We start from the raw sequence: 23,292 nt of genomic DNA on the forward strand, positions 1-23,292 counted from the left end.
AGCATTGTATCAATTCTTTTTTGGCTGGCCCTGAGCCCCCGAATGGTGGGAGTCCACAACTTTTTCTCTCAATTAAAATGAAAGCTATAACTTAAATCCCAGTAAATTTACAACTTTGATTTCTTCGTTCTGCGTTCCTCATTGCCACTGTACTGTGGTAATCTTCTAAAAACGCCCGCGGCTACATGTATTAGCTTCTCAGCAGCATGCCGGGCTAGTTGTCGTTTTCACACGGTCATTATGCACACTTGTTGACGCCCGGAGCGGGGACGTGCTTGTTCTCCACGCTCCTCCTACCGACGTCACGCTGAATCGCGACACGTCGTTGTTGACAGAGGCCTCAAAAATAAAACGTGTCGCCGACGCGGAGCTGAAGAGCCGCATTGCTGACAAAATTGTTACCAGACACACACAGCATCCCTCCACGTGCCCACGCTGCCAGTGTGAATTCTCAAGCACTTCTTTTCTTGGCTTCCTTTTGTCCGCCACTCCAAGCTGGGCTCAGATCGCTGTAAGATCGCTCGCTGTAAACTCACTCCACTCCGTCGGGAGGATTACAGGCTGCGCCATAGTAGATTAATGACTGACAAGACTGCGGCGCCCTATACTGTATAAGGGCCCGCCGCATGGTAGATGTGTCCCGCCGACACTGCGACAGGATGTGGGATTAGTAACAAAAAAATATTTTTTCAACTGATGACACTTTAGAATGTTGGGTTTTTTCCACGAAACATAATTTGATTTGGTGGGCCGCATAAAATGATTTGGGGAGCCAAATCTGGCCCCCGGGCCTTGGGTTTGACACCTGGCTCTTAAATCAATTCATAAGTCACTCATATTTAACTGTAAGATCACTTTGAAATGTATTTGTCTTTTATGTAGCAGAGTAAAAGCAAACAAAACGTAAATTGATCTAATCACGGCAAGTAGCGGCGAAATTATCTTCATAAAGTTTTGCTTTTGCTCTGACTAAAAGGAGGCCAGAAGCTCACAGCACCTCGGAGCCTTGCTAGAAGCAGCTTATGTGTGTCATGAATCACTAAGTAGTAATATTTGGGACTTCTCACAGCCGTCAAACAGCCGAGGCTTAATTTCCTCCGAGTTGCCCCGCAGTGGCCAGGAAAGTGGGCTGTGTGAGTGAAAAGGACAGAAAAGCATTTAGAGTTGGCCTGTTTCACACCCGAGCCACACGGACACTTAATCTTTCCAAAAGGACATTTTTCTTCATGTTCTGACACTTTTGGATGCCAAGGGAAACGAACTTTTGAAAAAACTCTATCCAGGATTACACACAAACTACGCGAGCGCACTCCAAGCAGCTGTGGTAAAATACTTTTTTTTTTAATAGAGCATTAATCCATATCTGAAATATAACATCATGGCAGAATATGCACAGAAGTCTCTTATATACTTTGACATGTGAATGTACTTTTGCTTTTATGCGTGTGGAGAGTGGCTGTGACAAAGGGGGCGTGAGTCATTGCGCATGGAAATGCCCAGTGGTTTTCTCCCACCGAATAGTAAAAGATGTCTTTTTTTAAAATATTTGAAATACAAGTCTTTGATGGTGTCTTTAAATGTCTCTGAATATAAAAGCTGGTGTTCTGACCCTCATTAGTCCTTTAATGACGATGATTCCAAATTCCTTTTGATAGTTGACTGAATATATATATATATATATTTATATATGTTTATACACTGCTCAAAGAAAATTAAGGAAGTTGGCCTTCTTACCATGAAATTTCAGGATGTACTATAATAGCACTGGCGGAGCTAGAGGGGGGGCCATGAGGGCACTGACCCCCAGGCCAGATGACTTTTGGGTGTTTTCAGAAAATGATTTCCCATATTTCCTCCCATCCCACGTAGAGAATATGTATTGTATGTTCATCAGTATTTTCTGGGTTTTCACGACATTATGTTTTAGAGACCCCCTGAGATACCATTAAAAAAAATCCTAGCTCCTCCAATGCACAATAACTTGCATTTGTGTATTTAACTTGACCTACTCTAACTGTCCAACTGTCCGTTGTTTTCAGTCTTTTTGCATGAACAGCAACATTCCCAAAAGGTGCTTTTGCCAGGTTGCTACTGGTGGTAAGGTATAGAAGTGGACCTTCTTAGAAATTAATTCGTTGACCTGTTGTAAATTTTGCCCTTCTGCGCTTTGTTGAATAGCAACCTGGGCAAAAAGTACACAAAAAAAAACTGAAGTTATCCTGAATTCCCCCCGAAAGCCAACTGTCCCTAACTTTTTGTGCGTAGTGTAGATAATCTGTATTTCTTCTCTTTACATCTCATCATTGCTTAGTCATATTGCACTTGAAGCGACCGTCCCGCGCCATAACAAAGCTGAAGAGGCCTTTTGGGAGCGCTCTAAAAGCACATCAAGGCATTGTCATCACCTCCAACAACAAGGCGCTCGAATCGCAACCTTTTCGTCTCGTCCTCCCACAGTTTTTGCAGGTCATAATCCTCCAGCTCGCTCATGAAATCCCCCGTCTGCGGGCGTATTGCAGTAGCAAAAGTATTTTCTTTTTCCTCCCCTCAGAGGAACCAGAAGCATTTTTTCCTGTTCTTCTTGGTGGGCGCTGTGGGACGCACAGCTTGGGGAGAGTCTTGTTGGCTGGGCGTGCTGGAGGGAGGGGTTGAGGTCTGGGGCGAGCCCTCGGGAGGGTCACCCACCTTCCACGTGCGGACCACCTGCCCCTCCTGAAGACGAAAGTCGTGTTCTACGCTACATGGGGAGGGGTGACATAAAAAAGCACATTAGTCAGTGGATAGAGTCCATAGGAAAAGTCTACACACCCCAGTTCAAATGCACAAGTTTTGTGATGAAACTTATTTATTTATTCCAGTAATTGCAGTGAAAGCATTTCCCCGAGACTTTTTTTCTGACAGTCTGTTGACGCTGATTTCGGCGCTAAAATGCCAAATAAGAGGCAACGCCATTGGATGATGCTCAGTCATGTGACTGATATCAGCGAGCGATGGGCTGCTTCTTGCTGTGCGCCCACTCACTCTCTTTTATTTTTTATTTTTTTGTTGTTGCCGTTCCTTTGCTGCTATTCTTGCTTATTATTATGCAGTGGCCTAGTTAGCGGGTGTTTCTCATCTGACGGCAGCAGCAGCAGATGCTGGGAATAAATACAAGGACTTCCTCCGTTGAGGCAATGCTATTCCTCTCCAGTGCATACCTCCACCCTTTCTAAATGTTTCTCCACCTGCTCGCTGCTTTCACCGCAAATGAAAATATCATCTTTGAACATCATGTCCATGGGGATTCCAGTTTAACCTCATCTGTCGGGCCTACCCTTCCCACATTGCTTAATAATATTCAAGCATTTTTAAAAAAAATAATTTTCCTGTTCAGGGTCACAGAGAGCTGAAGACTATCCCAATATTTGAAGCTTTAAAATCAGCTCCCAAAAAAAAAATCTAATATTACTGCTGTACTGATAAGCCAAGAGGAGCTGAGCCTCTAGTACAGTACATATGTCTGGCTTACATTTAACATACGGAAACAAAAACCATGGACAGAAATAAACGTGAATAGCTGAATTGTGAGTTCACTCTGTGACCTTTACGGCCATTCCTTTCTAAGTTTTAGGACTAAAAATGGCAGCGTGTTTCTACAGCAGGCGCTTTGTGCAGCAAGTGTTATTCTTGCAGCAATAATGGGACCGTATCATTCTGTCTTGAACACTGAAGTGCTATCTTGTTCTTTCACAGAAAACCATCAATGTTGCATCGAGCCACTGATCAAATCCCCGGAGGATTGGAGGTCATTGAAATGGAAGATGAAGAACAAAACTCTCAGCGACAACAACGAGGAGGAGAAAGAGGACGAGGCATATGAAACGGAACGGCCTCAACATGAATAAATAATCCCTAGAGGATCCATCATCCCGTCATCTAAGGTAGGAGTGGAATTTATTGTTTAATTCCGGCTAATCGCGGGATGCTGAAAGCAGTCAGGTCGTATTACGCCGCAAGACAGCAGCGCATTATTATTGAGAATATTTGGAGGCTGTTCAGACGGCGCTGAAGGTCCTGGCAGCGTGTCAGCGCTACGATTAAAAACTCAGAACCTTGGGTGCATCTCAGCATCTCTACCTTATTGAAGTATTCTTTTTTTGGCGACGATGCCAACAATCGTTGTCACAATGATTTCGATTGAAATGGGAATCGTGATTCATAAACACGTTGTGACATGAAGATGAGTAGAAAGGAAAAGTTACGATTGCGCATTATTACTATAACTTGATGAATTTAAACGCCTTAATTAATTTCCTGTGTGAATTTTTATTTGAAAAAATATCACTCCCAAAAGACGATGCTAATTTCCCGTTAGCTTGTCAGAGGGACGTTAAATTGACTGTTAGCATTAGCATTGGCAAACCAAGTAGGACTTTTATATAAATATAGAGTCATGATTGCATTTTTATTATTTGACCAGCCCTACAACTACTTGAGTTTTTGCCATCTTTATCTTTCCATCCAAGCATTTCTTTGTTTATATCACCGAAGGTCTTACTTTTGGCTCTTTCTGTAACGTTTTCAAACCAACCAGACACACCGGCAAGTCGATGAATAAATAAGACAAAGTGTTGTTTACTGACAGCAAATGAAGGATGCGACGGGTTAAAGGTCAGACGCCGCATCAAATAGCTTTGCAAAGAGCGAGCGAAAGGATGATTGATTGCCGAGGAAATGCGAGGAAATAAACGCAGTCAGGAGTTCCACCTCAAGCCGCCATTGTGGTCCTGTCACCCATTACTCCATGTGGGGGGAGGCGGGGCCTTGTGCAGAGTTCAAATACATGTCAATATCAGCCAAAAGTGAGACTGGCAGCCGCCATCCGGAAGCTCCGTAGGGAAAAAATTTGTTCCAGGCAAATTCCCGCTCAACGTTTTTGGTTGACTTTGGGAGGCATCCCAGCCGACGCGTCTGTCGCTCACCTCTGGGAGCGACCTCTTTAGTTCAATGTGTTTTCAACATTCCTAGGAAATCACTATTTTTACAGCACACCCGGATCTAATTAGCATTCGTTTGCTGTTAACGCTCGCTGCCGAGTCTCATAGAAATATCAATAATCATTGATCTCATTCGTTTGTTTCCAATCTCAGGGAACGGGCCTGCTTATTTAGCCCCCTAAGTGCACAATTAGCTGGTGGTTCGCCACGTTTTGTAGAGCCTCTTAAGCGCGGGACGTTCCTGGCGTCGCAATGCAATTATCAAGAATTCGTAGCGGCGCTCGTGACTTGTACTTAAATGAAGGTTGAATACAGCTGGGAGAGATGTTAATTATTTTCTGAGTACTTTGGAAAGCGGGCATCTGTATGCCCGCTGAACATTCCGCCGCTTTTCAATTATACATGGCCGACGCGGTTTACAGTATACCTGCGTTTTCAAATTTATGCTGCCAGTGGATAGACTCTTACTCAGGAAGTAGCTTTAACAAATCCGTCAGAAAGGGAGAGCAAAAAAAAAAAAGGGTGAGATTGTTATTGTGTGTGTGAGGAAAGGCGCTGAAGTGTCGCTCCAGCAGGATTGCTGCTATTGAGGAAATTGGAGCAAAATCTACTGTTTCAGCCTCTCGGGCGTCTCTGTTGTGGGACAAATTTAGTGCAACATATGCGCTGAGGTGTGCTGACACAGTCTGTCCTAACAAGTCAAGCCAGCGGCCGCCCACAGAAATGATTTATCCCCGTTGTTGCGGTGATGGGGATGCTGCGCCTTTTCCGAGCGGGGTGTATTTATTTTTGCTTGGCGCGGGGATGAGCATGAGAAAATGGCTGCTAAATGATGCGGCGCATGCATTATTTAGGTATTGACTGATCGCTGCTTTACTGGGAAATATTTGACAGCCGAGTGTTTAAAATGCTCACGCTGGAAGAGAAAGGACGGGGAGAAAAACCGACAGGCACCTATTAAGGAGATTAACCTGTTAATAAATTATCTTGACAAATTTTGGTGGTCAAAAATATGACACATCCTCTCCATTAAGGTGCTCATTAGCATCCTTGTAAAACGATAAATACCTCCTTTAAATAAACATTACAAACTAATTGGGCCAAGCAGCGCCCTCTGCTGGATTTGGCGGGGCAATGTCACATTAGCTCCTTATGCATATTGATTATTCATTTGCATATTTAATGATTATTAAGAGAAGGTTCACTCGAGCAAAGTCCGGAACATCTGACACATTTTTTTTTCCCCCCCGAACCACGGCGTAGACATCCCACAAAGGCATCCATTGAAGTCCTTTCATCCATCCATCCACTTTCAACATCGCTTATCGTGTTCAGGGTCGCATGAGGGGGGGGGCTCTTTAGAATCCGTTCCGTTTTGTCATGCGCACGTTCGCTTCCTCCGAGAGACAGACTCAAAGCGTCTGGTTTCGACAATAATTGCAATCTGCGTCGCACTTTTGGAGGCCGTCGCACTCGCACCCCGTCGTGATGATGAAGACACATTGCTTCCACACCTGACCTTGATGTTTACTACAAGTCGAGGTGGCTAAAATGCTCACACTGCATCAAAGGAGACGCCTGGAAAATGTACTTAAGTACAAATAAAGTATTTGTACTTGTTTGCCACCACTGGCAAGCTTCAGGAGCGAGTGGGTGCGAGAAGAGGAGCTTTAGGGATCTCATTTAGCTGTGGGTGGGTTTCAAGCATGATTAGTATTTATATGACACATCATCCACATGAGGCGGTGCCCCCCCCCCTACCTCCCCCCCTCCCATCCCACATCGTCACGGCGATGGGCACCATCTGGCTCCCGGCGTCGCCGCCAGTTGGGAGCTCTGTGATTACGGCAAAACAAACGCTCTCTATTTTTTTTTTTGTTTTCCCTCTCTCGCACCTCTTGGCCGCTCAGGTTTTCACACCCGGCAGTACATCTGTCACATAAAACAAACAGTGGACATGATGGCCGCAGCATTTTGCGAAAGGATTATTGTAACCTCAGCGGCGTATATCGGATTTATAGTCGTTTGCCCGGCAGAGCAGAGATTTTTCAAGTGTGCGCAACACTGGTCGCCGTTTTATTTAGAGCCCCCCCCGTCGACGACGAGGATTTAATGCTTGACGGAACAGTAGAGTTGCTACATTCTCACTGTGCTTTCATCAGCCTCGTTCACGCCGAGATCCCGCGAATGCACCGAGAGGCAAACAAGCGTTCGCGCCAAGACACGAATTAATATTGACTGCAGATTCTTTTGTGCAGACAGGTAACACAATTTAAGATGTTACCTGCTAGCAACATTTGTAATTTTAGGATTGACATATAAAGTCGATTCAGAATTTGGCCCGCGAGCCAGGGTTCGACACCCCTGCTTTAATCCCATTTTGTTTGAAAGAAAAGAAGTTTTTTCGAGCCCACTTTTCTCTCTTTGTGCTTTGTTTGAAAGAATAGCGAACATAGAACAAGTACATCCCCCCGCCAAATCCCCGACGGCTGCCGCTTGATTTCATCCTGGCGGTTCAGAACGAGGCCGACGCCTTCGGTGCATATCCTCGTCCCCCCGCGAGGCGCCTGTTGCGCGGCGGCGGCGGCTCAACCCCCCAAATGTGAAGATGGATTACTGCAGAAGAAGTGCCCGGCCTGCCCTTTTCCACGTTTCACACACACCACTTCTCCATTATCACGCAAGCGCACAGAAGCAGGTCTGGAAGCTCTGACAGAGTCGTTAGAGAAAGGTCAAAGTCAAGAATCTGACAAATCTTTCTTCAGAGAGTGAAAATACGTCTCTCAAATTCATTTATAACAAAAGCGCGGCAGCTTGTATGTGTCGGGTCGCTCTCCGTTTATATTTATCTCTCGCCCGCCTCGGTGTTATCGGTCGGAGGAGGCCATGCGTGCTTGGCGGATGATCAATGTTCCGTCAGATATGTTTGAAAGAGCCAAACAAATCCCCGAGATTGCCTCCGTGTCTATCGGCCCCGGGGACTTAACCTCGTTAATCGATAGGTTGGGTCGGCCGCGGAATGCTCAACTAAAGAGCCTTTGATTCACTTTGTGTATGTTGTAGCGACAAAACGCGGAAGAGATTTCAAATTTGATTGATTGCAGACGATACGAAAGGAACTCTCCCATTTATCAACTCCGGCTTTCTCCACTGACGCTGCATGTTTGCATTGGACGTACTTTGCATAATATTCAAACACGGATGTAATTCGTCACAAAAGTGAGCCGGTCGCTGAAAGAGTTGCCTCTTAAAATTCATATCAGTTCTATTGGCTTCGCTTCACTGCCTCTTCAAATACAGAAACGCCTCCCCCTACCCCCCCAACCCAACCCCTCCTCTCCTCCTTCCTTTTAACCTTGCTACTTTCTTGGGAATTCATCTTATCTCCCAGGAAGTGGGCTCTTTTCACTAGCGGTTATGCTAATGTCAGAGGATTGTCAATGTTTCATGAACGACGAGCCCCGAGGCGGTATCGCGCTTCGGAAATATCCCGGTGACCGTGAACACGAGGAAACCGGGTTCATGTGTAATTTGCTTGTCCGTATACTGACGCGCGCGGATTTGGTTTGGACGTGCTCTCGCTCATTTGCATGCCGTTATTTATAGCGCACGTGTGGGTTTCCCCTGAATAAAGCTGCCTCGTGTTCCGCTTCATTTGGCTTTGATGGAAGGCGGCAAGCTGCAGGTAGCTGCCGTCTCCTCTACCCATGCTGTTCCCATTCCAGCAACGGGGCTTTGGATTCTCCCCCCCCCCCCCCCCTCACCCTTTTGGTGTGAAATAGACTTATATTGAAGGCGCAGAAGTAGGAAACAGATTGTGCGCGTGAAGGATTGCAAGAGCGAGTTATATATCGAAGGAGGAAGGTCCGCTCTTTCTCGATGTTGCCTTGGATGAATTCTCAGACAATGAGGAGCTGTCGCCAGCTCCGGGCCAGAGTTGGAACAACGTGGAGAGCGATTGATGCTTTCAATTCCTCCCTGGGCTACTTTGGTAAAGCGAATGAATGGTGATGGAAGAAGGGCCGAGCTGAGGAGGGGGAAGTAGCAATAGAAGCAATCAAACCCGACGGCCGACCTATTCGGCCATCCGTTCAGCCGTCATCCGTTCATTCATCTGGCTGCTGTCCGTCATCTGTTCAGATGAAGCCATTCATCCACAAACTCCTTCATCCGAAATCCATCTCACTATCCCGTAGCCCGGGTATCATCTCCTCACGTTATTTTTACTTTTTAAAGCCTAAAAGCCGTCGTGATTAAGATTTAATGCCTATGAATATTTGACTGAGTTATCACAGTCAATGGAAGAACGCGTGCGGGGAGGGAGGAAAAAGTTGAGCGATTGAGAGTTAACCCACTTTTTTTTTTTCCCCGCACTTGCTCAACTCCCGGCAATCGAAGGGCCTCGTGCGAAGAAAGGAATGTCGTGTCAGTGCGGATGTGCGTCAGGAAGCGCTGATTCATGACGGGTGTGTGCTTTAAGAGTGGCTCGGGATGAGTCGCTACTGTAGGCGCTGTCACAAAATGTTCATCGACATCACTCCCCGTTGATTTCGTGTGAGTCCATAAGGTCTGGTCGTACGTGTGTCGGAGCGGCCGGTGAACGAGTCCTCTGGCGAACGGCTCTTCCTGGCACGCATATGCTCACTGCGGCCGACCGACCCCCGAATAGTCACCGCGCAGTGCGGGCGGTCAAATCGTTAGCTTCGACTTAACGTGGTGGGCGGTTTATTTGTGCGGCGCTAGTTGTGATTTCAAAAACAACATTTCTAGAATCGCCCCCGCTGAAGCCTTTCCTCAATTATCTACCACTCGGTGCGGGCGATGACGAATTGCCTTGAAAAATATAAAAATAAGAGCAAAAGGAAAAACACCGGGCGGACTTTTACTTTGTCCGCAAACGTCGGGTCCTGAGAGTCATTAATCTGCGCGCTAGCAAGCTCGCGGAGCTCCTCCGGCCAAAACGAGTGATGGAGCAAGCGAGTGAGGGGGAGCAGAGATAAAGCAGCAGAGTGCAGATCTGATTAGGCTCCACTCCACAGGGATTAAGCACAACAGCTCCTTGTTAGGCTTTACTTTACTCTCACGTTGGCCATTAGCAACAAGAATGATGACACCGAGGGTGGGGCGGGGCGCCTTCGCTAATTAACTCTCCTGCATGGTCACGCAATCGGATTCTACATATTAATACGCAATCAATGCGCCACCGGTGCCCGATAAATAGTATCGGACGTGTCATGTATTATTCTCATGGTAATAAGCCTTTTTTTTTTTTTTTTTTAAGGCTGAACAAATGAAGTGTTCAATTAGAGAGGGATTCCTCGTCGGGTACAAAGTGTTCAAAATGTAATGTTCTGTTGCCAAGTGCATTTGCATGCAAAGTGCCATTAGCATTTTTACATGAATTTTTAGCCTGGCGAGAAGTTCCGAGAACAAAGCCCCGCACTCAAATGCGCTGCATCATAGAGAAATGTACAGTAGTCGTGCTAATCTCACGATGACATAATTCCGCTAAAGAGGACGCTGCAAAATTCAACACCAAGAATATCTTTGGTAAAATTGAGCATCGGATCTTGTAGGGGCAATATCGGGATTAATGATTTTTCTGATTACTTTTAATAGAGAATGTTGATTTGTTATGTACAAGTAAATAGTGATTAAAAGTTAGTTATACATTTTTATTTTGTTAGAATGTTATCAATTATAAAAATGATATTAAAAAGAATTTTAAAAATATTATACGCCAACTGTCTAGGATGCCAAATCAGAGCTGAAATTTGTTTCTACGGCTTACGAAGGATGAGCCGTCAAGATTGCGCACGGATTGATGTTTTTTCGGAGATCTCAAAAAGTTGTCTTGCATTTGATGTTCCAGCTAGGTCGAACTAGGGTGAAGGCAATATTGGAGTCTAAAAATCACTCGCTTTCCTCTAAACTCTTTTCCCTCCCTCCTTGTGAGAGCGTTTCATCTCCACTGATGTAATGTGCTCAAGATCCTCTTCTTTTTTTTGGGGAATTGATGAAATCTGTCCTGTCAGATGTTACGGCTTCTCCGTCACACTGCTCGTTTTTTTTTTTCCCCTCCCACGATTTTTTTTTTCTTCCCTCGTCACCTCGGCCGAGCAGACAATCCGCCTCGTCATGCATTAACAGGAGACTTTTCGGACGACCCGGCGGAATCGTCTCATCCGATCCGTGAAAGCACGGTGAGATGATGACGATAATGATGAATGTCTTATCGAGGCAAATGTTCCAAACGGTTTCAATCCACACGCACGTTTTATCACTTCCTCAAAAGTGATCTTCCTGCCCTGTACTGATTCCATCTGCTTGGATGAACGTAGTTTTAAGATGAAAGCTACCCCATTTTCCTCCACCATTTATATTAGCATGGCCGAATAATGAGGCGACAAGCGCGCCGCTAAATCTAATTGTGCGACGCAATCAGTCCGACCGGTGTACCTGCCAGACTCTCAGTTAAGAGGATGGATGACCAACCCAGAGGTGTTCATTATGTTTTGGTTGCCGAAGAGGTGTGACATTGTTTGCCTGGCATGTCTTCCCGCCGAGGTGTCGAGGTAAATCACCTGAGTCGTCATCAAATTCCATTTGTCGTGCTAGTCGGTCCCGCGCTCGTAACCTGACTTGTTTTCTGAAGCGAATATGTGATTTAGCTAGTTCCCCCTTAATCAGATTATAATCCGGCGCAAACGGCGCGGCGCAGGTTCCACCACGGATACTCAAGCGTGTCGCGACGGCGAGAAGCAACTCTGCGATGAAGCCATACGACCGAATTCCCCAAACGTGATGTGATGCGCGATGACAGCGCGATGCACAATAACTGCGCGCCGAGACACGCAATGTGCTCTCGTTGCCTTAACGTGTAACGCCAGGGATGCAACAAATAACCACACTTAGATGGATTTCTACACCGCAGGTCCAAGTACCCGATTCCGATCGAACTTCTGTATCCAGTTTTGGGGAATGAATGTTCATTTCAAGTCACCGCCATTTCCCAAATAGAAAAATAAAAAATACCTGTAGATGATGCACGCACAATCCCTGCAGGTCCCGCAGTTCTCAATGTCCTGACCGGTTCGGTATGAATGTCTTCTGTGGAAAAGCATTGAGATGACATATCAGGGGTTACAGGATGAGTTTGTGCGTGTGTGTGAGTGCGTTCTTATCCCTGTTGAGCTAACGCAAAAAAAAATATCAATCCCCTGATCATTTTTTAATGAACGCTACACTGGCCAAGCAACCCTCCTCCCCTTCCTCCTTCAACTGCCTGTTACGTAACTCATGAGTCACTACATCACTCGGGGCATAAAATAATGCTTATGAGGTAAAAGTCGAGTCGGCATGCACCGGATCGAGCCCCGTCACCGAGTTCCCATGCTAGAGCAGGCTAAAAGAGAAGCGTCGTGGCAACGATGCGCAATTTGGATTACACGCCTCAGACGCCATCATGGTGTCGCGGCGATAAGGCGTCAGAGATGACTAAGAAGCCTTGAGTAGATGAATTAAACGGTGATGAGAGCTGAGCCCAAACCGCCGACGCGATGATGGAGATGATTTCCGCGCGTCGGCGCGGCCGCCCGTCCCTCAAAAGGCCGACGTCTGATGCGTCATGAATCCTGCCTTGGCATGACTGACGCGGGAGCTCGTCAAAGTAATGACAGACGAGCTCTCATCCCTAACCCCTCGGTGCCGCCTGCCCGGCGATATTTCATGTTCCTCTACTGACGCTCAATCTGCTCCACCGCCGTGTTTGCCTTCGGGGGGCTCGCCGTGCTTACATTGTGCCGGGGTAAAAGTTGGCCGAGATATAAATAGTCGAGCGTGACAGCAGCGTCGCTTCGGCACAACAGATGTCGACGGAAAGCCGCTTCCTTGGTATTACCGTAACGTCCCTTTTCCAGTACGCTCTTGGTAAGACAATCGAGCGACGGTTAATCGACAACTGATCGATTAGGATGACTTCATGTTCCTCGCAGAAGACTCCAAAGTAAACAATTACATTCGTGTGTTTGTATCCCTGGCTGTGAGAAATTAGCTGTCGAGAAATAAAACAGCAGGTACTCTGGCGTCACACCGGCGTTGACTTTGCACACGAGCAGCTCTTCATAACTTATAAATACCCGCCGAGTCTTCTTCACGTCAGGCTGCAGACGAGCAGATGGCTCCCTCGCGCAACACCCGGCCCGGGAGATGCCCCCGCTAGCTCGGGTTTACAGCTCCATTAGCCCGAGGCGTCCGGTCATATATTTACACGTTGAAATGTGACTAAGCTCCCTGTTTGACTTCAAGCTTCAACGCTTAGAGCTCGCTTTCACCCCCAGTTAAAAAGAGCTTCGACATTATTCTTGATGTTAACCCTCCCTCTCTCTGTGGGATTATAGACAACAATCACGGATCATCTATCAAAGCCTCTGTGCAAATCTGAAAATATGCCTGTATTTTAGCTTAAAATGGAGGTTAAAATATTTAAGTAAATGTCGTTATTGTTTCATCATTCAGTCCGACCGATATCTCTCGCTCGCTAGCTTTAAATGAATGTATTCATGGTGTTTATTTTGAAGTACATCTTTAGTAAGGATGGCATCATTTTTATCTTTCATCTCTGGCGCTTCGTGTTCATGTGAACCGTCTGTTTTCTCTCACACTTGTTCTCATTATTTGGTGGTTAGGATGCAATTATAATCTTCAATAAACCTGATGTGTTTTTTTTTTTTTTTACTGGAGGTGGGAGGAAGCTTGAGTACAAACCAAACAATAACCATGGAAATTCGGGGGAAAACAAAGACCATGTTTTAAGGCTGGAGCCTAGATCTGAATCTTGATCCTTAAGATTGTGAGGCAGACTCGCAAACCGTGCTGAAGTAAAATTTCGCCTCACCCGTCTCGCTCGGCCTCCTTCTTCTCCAAATCTTGAATGACATCCAGTAGGATCTTGATGGTATTCTGGCTGGTCTCCAGGACCCCCTCCAGACTATGGAGATGGTGCTGCAGGCTGCGAATGTCACGTAAGGGCCCGTTGGGACCCAGGAGCTTCTCTGTCACTCGAGCCGGGTCCAACTTACACCTGGCCCCGGACACTAAGCCTCCCAGAATCTCCTGTACCTGCCTCAACGTGTCAGCTTGGGCAGGAGTCAGGGGCTTCTCCCCGGAAACGGCACATCCCTGCTGGTTTGGAGGGAGAGCATGTTGGCTGTTGGGAGCGTTGGCTCCTGCGCAGAGCATTTTGTGTAGTACCCCAAGCTGAGCCTGGGCTGAGCTGAGACAGCTGGGCTTAAAACAGGCCTTGGCGGGAGAGGATGGCTTTTCTCCCTTCACTGGCGGAGTTTTTGCCCTGTGCTTCGGAGAGCTGGCTCTTTCGCAGAGCTTCGGCGTGTCCGTGCCTTTTACAGCTTCTTTCTTCTCTTTCTCCTCGTCTTTATCCTTCTCGTTGGCTTTGCTCTCTGCGCTGAGCACGGATGGTCGGGCCGCAGCCGCCGCCGGCGGGTCATTTCCTTTTTTACGTGGCGTGTAGGGTGGCGGCGGCGGGGCAGGGGGTGGGAGTCGAATGCCCCTCTTATCCTGAGCATTCAAGGGAGCCTGAGAGGGAGGGGTGTATGGCGGCGCTGCTCGGAACGAGTACAGAGGAACGGCTTTTGTCGGCGTGGCGCAATGGTGCGGGGGTGGAAGATTGACGGGCGGCTGCGGGGACGTACACGTCAGTTTGGGGACCGGAGCGGAGTAGGGCACCACGCCGACGCTGACCGAGGAGGTGTTTTGCAAAGCTTGACATGGAATGTTGCAGTGCGCTACGGTTTGTATGAGGGTTGTACACGAAGGGGTGGCGGGATTGTGGAGAGAGCCCGTGTAGTAGGAGATGGAGGTGCAAGACAAAGCAGCTTGGGTCACTATTGAACACGGTGGGACATTTGGAGCCTGTGTTTGGTGTGTGGGATCACACGGAGCCCCACCTGGGTTACTTGCAGGAGAAGGAGTAAGGCGGGCGAGGGTTATTGATGATGCCATGTTTGACACAGTTGAGGTGCACTTTGCAGTAGCGCATGCTGGTGCTGCTGACAGTGGGGCGGAGCGGACGGGCGGCACACTGGCAAATTCCGGCGGAGTCACGTGGGTGTAGTACGAGATGGGCTGCGGGATCACAGTGGGTACGGAGCAAGAAACGGGAAGGGCCGCCGAGGGGTGTGAGGGGACGCTAGCCGGCTCGATCGACGGGGCGCAAGATGGCTCAGTGCATTGTTCAGGGCTCGGTGTCGGTGCGCTTGTAGGGGGCGGAGATGAACAGTAAGGCACAGTAGTTATTTGTGTGGAGGGAGGCTCGTGGATGCCATTTGGCGCTAGAGGACTCTCGACTCGAATTGGATCTGAGTTTGACGATTCTAACGGATGCGGTGAAGCGTTCAGGCCGGATGTCTGGGACGGTGGACGGTCTGGAGGCGAAGGCAAGCGAGAGTCTGTTTGTATCTGAGTGGTGCGCTGAGTACTATTTAAAGGGAGGGTCGAATTTAAGTCGCTGTTTTGAATCTGGACTGCCGACTGTTGTTTACCCTCCGTTTGACTTTGCGTAGTGCAATATTTTAAACGGGCAGACGTGCACTCGGTTTGAACTCGCGAAGTAAAAAGTCTGGTGTTTGAATGCGGCGTTGTCGGACGAGGGCTTTCAGTCTGAGTCGGAGTGGTGCAGTAGTGCACTTCCTTTCCAGGATCGCTCGTTGTCCTATTCAGACGTTTTCGCCTCCTGACCAGAGAGGGGGTGACACTGCCCTGCCGCTTGGGGCCGTCCCGGCAGGACGCGGTGGGACAGTGGAATGGCTCGGTGTTGTGAAGGACTGATGGAGGACAACTGTGCCTGGAGTTTTTTGTGACAGCGACAGGTGATTTTACATCCGTCTTGGAGGATTTCGACCTCCGTTCGAGCACAGTTCGATCCACGGGCCCTTGAGAACCATTCAGATCCTTGGAGCCCGGCAGCGCCACGTGGTTGTGTGACAAGTACTCATCCTGGGAGTCGTGTTCATCGTCGCCATCTATGCCCAAGGAATCACCAAGGCAGGGGCTTCGGGTGTGCGTGGAGGAGAGAGACTTTTTCAGGCATGGCGAGGTCTGGATGGCTGTGCTGGTGCTTGGCTTGCGCGTCATTGGCAAGGTCAGAGAGTTGCTCTGTGGCGGTGCCCAGCATCGACGCGTGGGCCCCGGTGTCAGCGGATGCGGAGGGGCCCTGGCCAAGAAAGCAGCCACGACCTCGATCGTGCTCGCCATGTCCCCGCGCACCGCCCCCACCACAGAGGTCTGACCGGGGAGGCTGTCAGTTCGTGGTCCGTCCCTGTCCCCCCACGGTCCCTTGGGGGACCTGCTGCCATGTTTGCGCAGAGGATGAGGGCTATCGCAGTCTACTGTCGGCCTCTGGTGCTTGTTCTCACCTGTGCCGCTATTACCGCTGCTGCTGCTGCCATCCTCCAGGTCTTTAAAACGGACCTGGTGGGTGCGGTTGCGGCGCCGCCTCAGGCGACTCTCGATATCCGGGGAGTCGCGATTGAGCAGCACCGAACGCACGGTCATTGTCCCCGTTTTTTCTGCCAGGGCACTTTTGCCGTTGGTTTGGCCCGTCAGCAAAAGGTTGGGCTCTTTGCTCACCATGGCTCTTTCCTCTGGCTCTCCCCCAACATCCAACGACTCTGCGGGCAGTCCGATGTGACGCAAAAGGCCCGGCCGGGCTTATCGGTGCATCGCTAAGGACATTGATTTTCCATTTGCCTTATCGACATTAATACAGCGAGAGATCAGGAGTTTCGGTGACGTGTCGTCTGGAATGACGTCCGTTTTGGCTCGTGCACAGGTTATCCCTTGTCTCGAATCCAAGGTAAAGTCATATTCACAGGTCAAGATGATGAAAGGTCAAAAGGAAGAGAAGCAAGTCCTTTATCTTTTATCTGTAGAAAAATAAATGTATGCAGTATAAATACTCTTCAAACTGCCGCATATCTTCTGTTGCTCTCGCCCGCCATTCTTCCGAGAGTCCGATTCCGAGCGAACAAGCAGGGAGGATGCAACCTGTCCTTCAGTTTTGTGTCAATCACATTGGCCGTTCGACCTCTCCAACCGCTGTGTCCTCCGGGCCAACGGGAGGAAGGACGGCCAAGTTATAGACCGGACCCGCTTGGCTCTCCATCACGCCCTGCGTCATTCGACTTTTGTGGCTCTCACTTCCTTGGTTTTATTGCCTCCCTTCAAAGCTCTTTTCTTCTCTCGGCCCTTCTTTCACCGAGTCATTTCCTCGTGGCTCAATACAGTAGAAACGCCTATTAAAAAAAAAAAAAAAAGAGAGACAAAAGAGGGAGTTGTGAGAGACTGTAATTGTTCCCATATTATTGCGTTTCCATTGAAACGCCACCGCGCTTTTTTTCCTCAGCATAATGAAGAAGCGATAAGGTAGGCAGCTATTTTAAAAATGCATGAGAAGCCGGGTCAACGGCGAATGGAGGAAGAAGAGATCAATCAGCCAATGTAATGACAGGGTGGAGGTGGCAAAAGAAAAGGCTCGGCTAACACAATAGCAAGATTGTAATTAAGGCCTATTCACACGCACTGCGGGCGCCACTGTTTATGTACAGTACGTGTTCTAATGTCGCTCAATGCGGCGTGTTTTGACTCTTGTCATACCTCCCTCACATGCGTGCGTCGTACGCAATTTCTCCTTTCCGCCATGTTGGGGAGTCGGCAGCGGCGGCGCTTCCGGACTTCTTGATGATGCGCCGTGCTGACACCCTCTCTGATTCATCCGCTCGCCGTGTGACAGTCTGTCCGCCACGCTCGGCCCTGCTCTCGTCACTCCCCATTCGACACCGTGGCCCTCGTCTTCGCTTTTCCGTCCATCCATCCATCCGTCCATCCCACCGACGCTACAAATACTTATCTGCACTTTTACTCAACTCCCGCTTGCGATTACTTCTACCTCTCCGAAGTGACAGGCTAATTCTCCGCTCCGGTCCGCTCTTTAGTCTGCGGGTGGCGGAATTAGTGACACCTTGGCACCTTCCAGGTCATCTTGGGAGCCAGCGAGGAAGCGACACCCCGAGGGCCTGACACTTTTATTCACGCTTCTCTGTTTCTCTCCGCAACTCGCAAGAAGAGCATCTTGGAGAAAGCGCACTTATTGGGATTAACGGCGATTAAAGACGCAGCCTCGAGGCCAAATATCAAGCGCGCGCACTCGTATACGCTAATGGATTTAGGGATGAACGATGGCGATTCCTGTTTATTTTGTGTTCTGTTTGTCGATAAGCCGCTTATGATGATTCACCTGGACTACTAAATCATCCCGAGGTCCAAGGGCGAAAGTATACGAGGAGCGCAAGGTTAACCCGCGTCGGAGCAACAACAGCCATTTATTAGCAATAGCAGTCATTATCTCTCAGAATAGCAGCATTGCCATCATTTGGATGGCATGATATGGGAACACCGCCTCTGTCATTGCCATGGCGACCTCGCATCACCCACTTTAATGGGCCGTAATATTGGCGGAGCAGCAGGAAATGATTCTCATGTCGCGCGAGCGTCGCCGCAACGTTCCGTTTTAGAGCTGTGAGCAGTGCTTGTGCAAACGTCCCATCCGGAGACACCATGCTTTAATTGGCCTGGCTTCTGTGACTTGTAGCAAATAACAAGGGCATGGCGAACACCTGCTACACACATGACACACACTTGACCATCTGTCCGCCGAGTTCCGTCCTTCAAACCAGAAGTCGATGGAGGGAGGGAAAAAAAGCAACCCGATTTAGCGAAAAAGCTGCAATGACTGCCGGAAATACGATGAAGATAACGTCGCTCTAGCGATTATCCGAGTCCACGGGCCATCTGATACTTTGCTGTACAGAGACTGAATACAAAATAATGATCTTCAAACTTTTTTTATGGTTTTTCAGCTGTATGGTACAGATTATGGTTTGCTACTACTGTATTTTGTCAATAACCAAGGTCTACGTGTAAAAAAAAAAAAACTACCTCCCTGTAGAGGGAGCCGGGCAAACCCAATTATTCCTGGTTGCTACTTTAATAGACAGCCTACTGACCTTGGATTTTCTACTTTAATCTTTCTTGGCTTCAACCATGTTGCCATGCTTCTGATTTTTCATTAATATCCCGTATCTCTCAAGTCGTCTGGCTTTCTTGTAAGAAAAAAAAAATCTGTTTCAAGCTTCCATCCTGACAGATTTGCCTCAGCCTCCATTGCCGCCAGTCACACGGCCATTCCCCCTACTCACTCCCGACGGTGTCATCCTCTTCCACTCCCTTCTATCTTTCTTCCATCTTCTTATCAGCCGTGCCACTTGTATCACTCTCGCTCCCGCCGACGCTACAACGCAATTTCACATGACCCCCCCCCTCTGCCATTAGAACCTCCCGCTCCCAACACCACTGCGCTTCCTCCCTCGCAGTCTGCAAAGCACCCTCCAGATCAAAAAATTTACGCTGACAATTTAATGAATGTGGACCCCGGTAATGGCGCCCGGGCTGGCTCCCGCGGCCGAGGCCAACCCTTCCGTACATGTGACATTTTCATGTTGAGGTTTATTGGCAGACTGGAGATAAATCACCGGGCGGGAGGAAGAAGGTGTGCAAGCGCATAATGCCACAGTTGGGCTCATAACTCTCCGAGGTTATTATTTAAGCTTCAGCACAGCCTGCTTGCCTGCTGTTTACCACTCGCAGGAGGCTCTTCCGTCACCGTTCTTACTAGCCATGCGATGAGGTCACGTCTCATCATCCCCCTCAAAGACTCATCTTGTGACGGCTCTTAAACAATTTGGAATTGGCCAAGTTTCCGGAATGGCCGCACGGCCTTAAAATGTCTTTCGCACGCGGCACTTTATTTCTAGAACTTCTAGAACGTTACTAGGAAATCATAATGTTCCATCTCGACTGAGTTATTTTTAGAACAGGCCTCCACTTTGTGTTGCGTAGGTTGGAAGGTTTTCTTTTGTTGTGTTTAAAAAAAATATCTTGTCGTCTCATCTGGCCATGTTCTGACTTGTCAGACATCGCTGAGATTCGGAGGAGGCGGCAGCTAGCGGAAGAGGATGGAGAGGAGGTAGACACGCTCGGTTATATTTAGTGATGTTGCGAGACCAACCGAGAGAGGTCCGACCAAGTGCGATGGGGGAGGCGGTAAAAAACAAGGCAACCGGGGGAGAGCAGGGGTGGGGGGGGGCGCAAAGAGGAAATGTCACGGCTCGGGTTCAGTGGAGTGGTAAATCAGGAGCATCAGCGTGTCAGGGCGTTTAAGGAGGAACTGGAGAGGAACTGAGAAAAGCTGTATGATCAGCGATGGGGCCCGGCGAACACGCTGCCGTCGCAGGAATTTACAACCGCGACGCACACCGAGCCTTTGCATCGTTGGAGATGCGCTTGCAGATTGTTATTTTGTCAGCTCAGCATTGTGAAGCCTCATGGGGGAGGTGGGCTTGTTTTATTTGACTCGATACAACTGGAATGAAAAACCCAAAAATCCCCGCAAACAGCCGTTACGAGTTGTAACTCAAAAGGATTGTATCTCAAATCGGCGTTCCCTGATGAAATGAATGGAAATGCCGTTAATCTGTTTCAGCCTCCGGTTTTAAATGTCAACAGTATTCCATAAGATTGTTCTTCATAAAGTTATACAGTAATGGCATGAATGTATACACAATAAGCCAATCAAAACCAATGTTACACTGCTCAACACCTGATTGGTTAATTGATAAAGGGGTGTGGCCTATGACAATAGGTACATGTTGAGTGTTGTTTCCTCGCAACAGGGAACATTTGCAAAACTAGATGGCAATATAGCTGAGCATTTAGCTAGTGAAAAAGCCAAATGTTTCCCTCGGGCTTCTCACGGAGAGAAAAACAGAAGCGTAAGGAGAGTGATAATTGGAGAACTCCGGGTGAATGCTAATGACGCCGCGCGTCTGCATGGGCAAATGTTTGCGAGCTCAACTTTGCCTTTGAACATAACGGCGGATAAAAATCATTAGATGTTTCACACGCACGTTGTTTTGCAGCCAAATAGTTCAAATAGCATTTTAATTTGGAATCCTGCAAATAATGGATATCTGGAAGGCACGACTGCAATTTGGCTGAAGACGTTCCTACGCCTTTGTAGCCTTTCCACGCACGCTGCCGCTTGTTTATCTTGCCTCGCTGGCACGCAACTTCACGTCGTTTTACATTTTAAGATGACGCTTTGTGTTTATTTGTCTCGCCGTGTGAAATAACAGAGGGTTGCTTGAGTGACAGTTGTAATCACGCTGCTTTTCCCCAAGGAAGTCCAGATTGCTTCCAACTTTTCCAGGGATGTGAGTGCCAGCATAGATTTGTCCCATCTGTCCGTCGTGGACCAACAATGGCGTGTTTGAAATGAAAATCCCATCCTAAGCGGGCTAATAGATTGTGACGAGCATACTTTGATAGCGCCAGTCAATGTTTGTTCCAAGGAAATCCGACGTGAGCCTAACCGTTTGATGTTTGATAGACGACAGATTAGTTGTTTGAATTGATATTTTTATGTTGAATTAAATAGGAACTATATTAAATTAATAGTGACTGATATCTAAATGCTATCCTGAATTTAAAAAAGGGAGCAATACACATAAGAATGTAACAGTAACGGTATACTATCTAGGTGAAGAATTAGATACATATGAAGCAACCAGTTAAATGAATTAAATTACAAAATAGATTAAAATCATGCAAAACTTCACAATAAAAAATTGTCCAATTTAGAAGCTTATGTCTAATTGAGGGGGAAAATTTATTTTAAGTGGGCATATACTGGTAAACTCAAATAAAAAGTTTGAGAAACTGCTTCCAATTATATATTAAATATATTAAATAAAAAAAAATTGGAATAAAAAAAATATTATTTCAGACTAGAAATTAAATGACACCGACCTGACAACAATAACTCAAAGAAATGTTTACAATTTATAATTAAAAAATTCCCAAGCACTGCTCTTTACCACCTAGCATAGCGTACACACACACACATGCACGCACACACACGTTCACAGTCGCACATGCACACACAATATAACTATACTAATGGGATTCCCTCAGTCAGTGTTTTCTCCCCCTTGTGAAACTTTGTGGATACCCCCATCCTAAACATGCAACGAGTGACATAGTATATGCGAGGGAAGCACAGTGCTGGAATCTGCAAAGCTCGCACCAATGGACGCGTCTCGCTCGTCGGAGCATCCCGTGAAGCTGCACAGTCTCAGAAAATAAGACCCCCCTTCTGCAATAAAGTCCATCCTCGGTTATCTCCGCGCACACACCCACACAAGGCAAACAGGCACATGACCCCTCTTGTGGGAACAAAAATAATGAATCCACACGCATGTCAGTGATGCCTTTGATAAGCAACATAACGGCACACACGCACAACAGGGGGAGCAAAAGATGTCCAAACAAGAGGCTACTTACGGGCTTATCGCCACGGCGATGCCGAACTGAGTCACACGTACCACGTCGCTCTCCTCCTCCGGTCGGTCCTCGCATCCCTCCGGCGTAGCTCGTTATTCCCGCCGCCGCCGCCGCCTCGTCTCTCTCGCACTATGTCCCCCGCCCCCCACCCCTACCCGCCTCGGTCTCCCCTTCACGTGGGGACCTTGGTGGGCATCCCTGGGAGCTGGCTGCCTGGCGGTTGGAGCGCTGCGAGTGGAAGTGAACGAACAGGAGGGGGAGCAAGACGACAAGAGTGAGCAAACAGGCAGTTATCCTCTCATGTGCTCAGCCTCCCCCCCCTTCCCCTCCTCTTCTCTCCCTCCATCACCGACGCTGTGGTTCGCCTTCTAACCCCCCCTACTTTTGCATCGTTCCGTCCGTCGTGACCTCCTCTCGGGTGTCGAGCCTCCCCTTGTGTCCTTTTAAAACGAGGGGGGAGGTGGAGTCGAATTAAAAAGCAGAGTATGTAAAGCTGCGGGGAGGGAGGAAGCAAGTCGAGGGTGAAGTGGGGAAATGAGGGGCAGGACGTTTGGTAGTGGGGGTTTGGAGAGGAGGAGCTTGGCAGGACACCAAGGTCAACCGGAGAGGAATGCAGAAAGGCCGTGAACAAACGACTTAATGTATTCATTCACGTTAAAGCAATTTTCCAGATTGAATTTTTTCCTGAAAAATTGTGCTGAATTGAACATGAGAAAAAACAATGCAAAGAAAAACCGGTGTTTTTCGAAAATGCATTACGGTGGTGCCTCCGGTCAATTAGTGGAGTTCAGAGGTCAAAGTAAACTCGGTGAAGAGGGATTTAGCTGTTATGCTGAGCGCA

General features: G+C 48.0%; 2 protein-coding genes across 9 annotated transcripts in view; one reads left to right on the forward strand and one right to left on the reverse strand.

Annotated features, from left to right (window-relative positions):
- Positions 1-23,292, forward strand: part of LOC148389585 (BCL2/adenovirus E1B 19 kDa protein-interacting protein 3) — a 44,200-nt gene that overhangs the window by 14,008 nt on the left and 6,900 nt on the right. For 5 of the 6 annotated variants that reach the window (XM_088391529.1, XM_088391531.1, XM_088391530.1 and 2 more), the window contains one exon: positions 3,733-3,920. The gene's annotated coding sequence lies outside the window, so the exon portion shown is untranslated. Of the gene's footprint in view, positions 1-3,732; positions 3,921-22,611; positions 22,726-23,292 lie in introns of those variants that run through there. The other variant, XM_088391535.1, reaches the window with a different exon arrangement.
- LOC148389588 (uncharacterized) lies at positions 1,321-22,960 on the reverse strand. Of its 3 annotated transcripts, none has more exons than XM_088391510.1 (4): positions 22,452-22,960; positions 13,873-17,287; positions 12,012-12,083; positions 1,321-2,737 (listed from the first exon to the last, which is right to left on the reverse strand). In XM_088391510.1, exons 2-4 carry the CDS (start codon positions 16,623-16,625, stop codon positions 2,548-2,550), a joined length of 3,015 nt encoding a protein of 1,004 aa, XP_088247636.1. In that variant the 5' UTR covers positions 16,626-17,287; positions 22,452-22,960; the 3' UTR covers positions 1,321-2,547. The 3 variants fall into 3 exon arrangements, with proteins under 3 accessions (XP_088247636.1, XP_088247634.1, XP_088247635.1); XM_088391508.1 differs by having other exon boundaries at positions 12,012-12,086; XM_088391509.1 differs by lacking the exon at positions 22,452-22,960 and adding an exon at positions 17,649-22,438 and having other exon boundaries at positions 12,012-12,086.

This window comes from Syngnathus floridae, chromosome 12 (genome assembly GCF_059516105.1).
Source record: "Syngnathus floridae isolate MCC-2025c chromosome 12, RoL_Sflo_1.0, whole genome shotgun sequence".
Classification (NCBI taxonomy): domain Eukaryota; kingdom Metazoa; phylum Chordata; class Actinopteri; order Syngnathiformes; family Syngnathidae; genus Syngnathus; species Syngnathus floridae.